This window comes from Priapulus caudatus, unplaced genomic scaffold, assembly GCF_000485595.1.
Source record: "Priapulus caudatus unplaced genomic scaffold, Priapulus_caudatus-5.0.1 Scaffold2211, whole genome shotgun sequence".
Taxonomy (NCBI): Eukaryota; Metazoa; Priapulida; class Priapulimorpha; order Priapulimorphida; family Priapulidae; genus Priapulus; species Priapulus caudatus.
The window spans coordinates 20,053-25,889 of NW_014579272.1; the positions used below are offsets into that span (position 1 = coordinate 20,053).

Here is a 5,837-nt window from a genome sequence, read left to right on the forward strand (position 1 = left end):
TAGAGTAGAGTAGAGTAGAGTAGAGTACATTACGTTAGAGTAGTACTTACGGTAGACGTAGGCCGTCATGAATGCCCCTGACGAAGTTGTGCCGAAATAATCTCAGGATGCCGAAGATAGCGTAGGACGGAGCAAAGGCAGTAGCATTGGTCGTCACCACCATCAACGTCAGCGAAATCAGCAATGTCTTCCGTCTACCTATCCTGTAGGACACACCCGCGATACGCCCGGTGACCGGTTAATACAGCGACGCATGGGATGTAAGTCTCCAGAAGTAAAGAGCATGAGATCATGCAACAACTCGATGAGTAGAAGCATATTCTGTGTAGCCATGCTGTGTGTCGCCGGTCCGCGTAGAAACACCTATCCAGAGACCTAGCTAGATATGACCGCTAACATTGATGCGTATGACTGCGAATATAAAGGTATATATATATATATACGTTATTTATTTATTTATTTATTCTATAGGCCGTTGTTTACCGATAGTCTCTTTTTGCAGAATCTTTGCTATGCGTGGTTTATAATAGGGATTCTTATGCCTCTGTTTTACGGATTGATTCAGTAATTTCTTTGAGCAGCTTTTAGTGAGAAAGGAAAATGCTTCACATCTTTGGAATGAAATCTTGAGAAAAAAATATAGTCGCGTAAAGACGACGACGTCTGTGCCAGTCTAAGTGCTAATCGATAATTACTTATCGGAGATCGATCCGAAGACGATACAGCCTGTTAGATGGCCTGCCATGAAGAGCATCTGGGCCGTGGCAACCAGCCATGCCTTGTCACACACGAGGTCCCACTGCGAAGTAACATCATGAAGCAATGAGAGGAAATAATGTCGAAACAAAGTAGAAAGTAGTAAAATATAACAGCGAATTCAAATTAAAACACGAGTAAACGAGAGAAATATATGTAATGAGACTTGTTACACACGAGGTCCCACTGCGAAGTAACATCATGAAGCAATGAGAGGAAATAATGTCGAAACAAAGTAGAAAGTAGTAAAATATAACAGCGAATTCAAATTAAAACACGAGTAAACGAGAGAAATATATGTAATGAGACTTGTTACACACGAGGTCCCAGTGTAAAGCAACATTGTGACGAAATAAGAGGAAATAAACGTCGAAACAGAGTAAAACGTAGTGAAATATAACACCGAATTCAAATTAAAACACGAGTAAACGAGAGAAATATATATAATGAGCCTTGTTACACACAGGGTTCCACTGTGAAACGACATCATGAAGGAATCAAAGGAAATAAACTTAAAACGTAGAAAAATATAACAGCCACCACATACGACAGCATACTGACTGATCTAAACCATGGGTTCCGTTCCGGTTTCTCCTGTGAGTCTTAGCTGTTGACAACAACCAATGACATACTCACAGATTTCGACAATGAAGCTCAAGTGGACATTGCTGTTCTCGACTTTAGCAAGGCATTTGACACCCATCGCCAATTACTGGCCAAAGTCAATCGGTACAGTGTCAGAGGCCCCACACACCAGTGGCTATCAAACTTTCTAATGAACCGGACTATGATAGTAGTACTTAATGGAGAAGTATCCGAGGAAGTACATGTGAAATCAGGAGTGCCCCAGGGCACGGTACTGGGCCCATTGTTTTTCCTCTGTCAGATAAACGACCTACCACTGAGCGTAAACTCCCAAGTCCGTTTATTTGCCGATGATTGTCTTAATTCTCTATCGCACAATCAGAAACATCACAGACCATATAAAATTGCAGGACGACCTCACATCCCTGGAATGCTGGGCAAAAAACGGGGGGGTGCAGTTCAGTGCAAAGAAGTGTCATATCCTGCGCATTAGGAACAAGTCTCAGTATATGTACATGCCTCTGTGGCGAAAAACTCAAGACTGTGGAGACCAATCCATACCTAGGTGTTCAACTGGTCAATGACCTCAAATGGTACCACCACATCTCAAGCACTACCAAGAAAGCATCATCTACTCTGGGCTTCCTGCGGAGAAACTTACGCAGGTGTCCACAGCAAACCAAACGTATTGCATATCTCAGCCTAGTACGACCCATAATGGAGTATGGTGCAATAATATAGGGACCCATACCAACGACAGGATATAGACCGACTAAAAAAGATACAACACCGTACAGCCCGCTTCATCACAGAGAACTCTAGGCTGTGTTACAGACATGCTATCGTCCCTACATCTGGCAAGCCTCCAAAACCGCCGTCGTGATATGCGACTAACCTATCTCTACAGAATCATCAGTGGGCTGGTACCAGCAATGCCCCGTCAGCTTTTCTACAACCAGTTCAAACCGGCAAAAGACGAGTGATACCACCTAGCAGATACAACAAGGAGGAGTTCAGCAGTGCTCTCATCGACGAACGTTCCATCCGTCTGAACTCAAAAGGATTCAACGTACCAGCGTACAAAACTGACCAGTACAAGAATTCCTTCTTTGACCGCACAGTGATACAGTGGAACCACCTGGGTGACCACATAGTAACTGCGGACAGTGCTGAGTAATTTACATCTATGCTCAGCCAAGATCAATTCTAAAATAATTAGCCCTCTCCCGATTCCGTTGCCTCGATGCCAATTTTGGATACTGCAACGTATCACAACAGAAACAGAAACAGAACGGCAAATTCAATTAAACACGAGTAAAATGAGAATAATATATGACCCTTCTTACACACGAAGTCCCACTGTAGAGAACTGGGTCATAATAAATATGAGAGAGCGAGAGAGAGAGAGAGATGAGAGAGAGATGAGACGACAGAGAGAGGAGACCGACGAGAGGGAGAGGAAGAGAGACGAGCGAGAGAGAGACGATGAGAAGCAGACGATGAGAGAGAGAGAGAGAGAAGATAAGACGAAGGATAAGGTGGGGATAATGGCTGGTGATGGGGTGACACACGAATAATTTTGTGTTCTTTTCTTGGACTTCTAAACAGCCATCAACAACCATGATCAAAATACACAAATATTCCATCGCATAGTTACCTTAATTCTTACGCACCCCCCCCTCCACTTTGCATCCATATATCACGAAGTGCATATCACTAACGAATATCGTAGTTGATAGCAGCTAAGCTATAATACTACAATCTCTGCTACTCTTGCATCTTGAAGCTCGAATAAATTATGTTGTACCGTGCGATTTATGACATCATCTCGCTGAAGCGACGACCTTATCTTTAACGACCATGTAACTTTATCTGAAATGAGTAACCGAAGAACGAACGTTGGTTTACGAGGTTTCACTTTTAAGATGGTGGACTTTAAACGTCACCGTGTTTCTGATTTTAAGAAAAGAAGAAGAAAATCATCGGAGGGTCAACCTTTAACAAGGCGTAATGTACACACAGTCACAGAAGACCGTCGCCAACTTCTAATGCTATTCTCAGAGTAAATGAAAAACCTTCTTTTATACAAACAAGAAGTGTTAAACGCCACTGCTAAACCGTTTGACCATCTGTCAGATGTCTCTTGATCGCTACGATAGATGGCAGTGATTCGATTACTGACCACTAGGTGAGATGGTAGATTGGCGAGATGGAGATGGATGGTCTTTTTATTAGCGGTTCGTATTCATTGTCTAGCTGACCTTGATGAAAGACTTTGTAATTCGAAAGGTTGTCAATTACAATGTTCAAAAACGTTATTCTATAATTTGAATTTGTTTTTTATCTACTGGGTGTTTGCGTGTGACTTTACGTAATAGTATATATATATATATATATACGATATATATATATATATATATATATATATATATCGAATAAGAGTGATTCAGGGAGGAACGAGAACAAAATGGAAGAAAGAGAGAGGGACAGAGAGGGGGAGAGCTACACGCGGGTATGCACGCTTCCACGCTACAGACACGCGCACACCAGGAGTATTCGTAAATATGTTTTACTTATTTATATACTCCTGTATATTGGTTTTTTCTCGGGGTTAAGAACGTGTGACTTTAGATGGACACACCGTCGATGAACCGCAGTCGATAGGGGTTCACCAAACGACGTGGTACCAGTCGCAAACCGGCTGGCGGGGCAATTTTCAAGGGAGAAGAAAAAAAGTATCAGGAAGGAGTCACGGAACTATATTACGACATCAAACTAAGCTTTGAGTTTCTGGTTATCTATCAATCATTCTATTAATCAGAGCTTCTAATCTCCGTACTATAGGGTATAAATAAGTTGTAGATCTAGCGCTCTATATTACGTACTAAGTTTGACACATGTCATGAACATGCTGAGAGTGATTTTATTTTAAGATAAATCCAGAAATAGATTATTGACATATTAACGAGTGAAAAAAATCGTGTTATCAAGACAGGCGCTAAAGCAGCTACCTAGGCCAATATATGTTTGCGGTTATCGTAAAATACGATTTCTCTTGACAACAATATACGATCTATACCTACTTTATAAGACTTTGTCGGTATGTTACATATAAAAGTAAAGTGACATTATTTTTGTAATGTGAAGTATAACTGCTAGTTCTCTTGCAAATGTTTAGTTAGCGTTGGAAGTACGTCGGGTAAATAGCTGTAGCCATGTATTCGGTGACACCGCGGTGGTGGTGGGGGACTGGAGACAATGCATCGCTGGTTTGCGTTTCATCCGGACTGGAGATAATGCATCGCCAACAAAGTTTCGCTGTGCGATGCTTTGAAAGTGATATGGCTGTAATAAGCTTACACTAACGCTCAAATAGCTCACACACGCGATCTGGCAGGCTTTCTAACTGCAGCTGAAAATCCCAACATTTTCATGGCACAGACACATACGCGCACTCGCTCTCTCCCTATAATATATATATATATATCAGGATTAGATAATAGGGATCCCTATTATCGCCCTGCCCCTTAATCCCTATTATCTACTCCTGATAAGACTACGGTCAGATTAATTCGCGCCGGCAGCGCCCTCTGGTTGACTCTGGCGATTTCGGCGAGTAGTTTGCGCAACTCTGCTTCCTTCCGGTTGACATAGAGCCATCGTGGAGACTCGGCGACGACGCTGCGAGTAGGTGAAATATCGCCATACAGTATTCAAGCCTGTTTATAACGACCACTAACCAAATGTGTCCTTTATAGACAGATTTCCCGGGGGGGGGGGCGTGAATCCCTATGTCCCAGCTTGGGACGCGGCCAACCCAGAAGCCACCGGCTAATGCCGTGATCCACTTTGGAAATAATAATAATAATAATAACAACAATAACAACAACAACAACAACAACAACAACAACAACAACAACCAAACAGCTAAGCAACTCACAAGAACACAGCTACGAGCAGAGCGGCCACCCAAACGGACATTGCCAACTGTAGATGGCGCCAGTCTCGCAGTATCATTGCCATCCAGGGCAGCGCCATGTAGCTGAGTGCGAAAGCACATTGGAAGATGTTGCTGACCAGGTTCCGGTACTTGGGCGTCACAATCTCTATCACTGCAGGCGGCGCACGAAAAACAGCAAGACAACGAATATTATATATATAACGAATGTATATATATATATATATATAATTTCCTATATTAATGACTATAATGATAATAATCATCATCATCATCATCATCATCATCATCATCGTTGTCGTCGTCGTCGTCGTCGTCGTCGTCGTCGTCGTCGTCGGTATGATGATAATAATCGTAAAAATCATCATCATAATGCTACGAGTAGAGTAGAGTAGAGTAGAGTAGAGTAGAGTAGAGTAGAGTAGAGTAGAGTAGAGTAGAGTAGAGTAGAGTACATTACGTTAGAGTAGAGTAGAGTAGAGTAGAGTAGAGTAGAGTAGAGTAGAGTAGAGTAGAGTAGAGTAGAGTAGAGTAGAGT

At 42.2% G+C, this 5,837-nt stretch overlaps 1 protein-coding gene across 1 annotated transcript in view; it reads right to left on the reverse strand.

Annotated features, from left to right (window-relative positions):
- The window catches only part of LOC106818396 (solute carrier family 22 member 24-like), a 7,301-nt gene that overhangs the window by 269 nt on the left and 1,195 nt on the right, over positions 1-5,837 (reverse strand). The window contains exons 2-3 of the mRNA XM_014823108.1: positions 696-799; positions 51-203 (exon numbers count right to left, since the gene is read on the reverse strand). Of these exons, the coding sequence (XP_014678594.1) occupies positions 51-203; positions 696-799 (257 nt within the window). The remainder of the gene's footprint in view (positions 1-50; positions 204-695; positions 800-5,837) is intronic.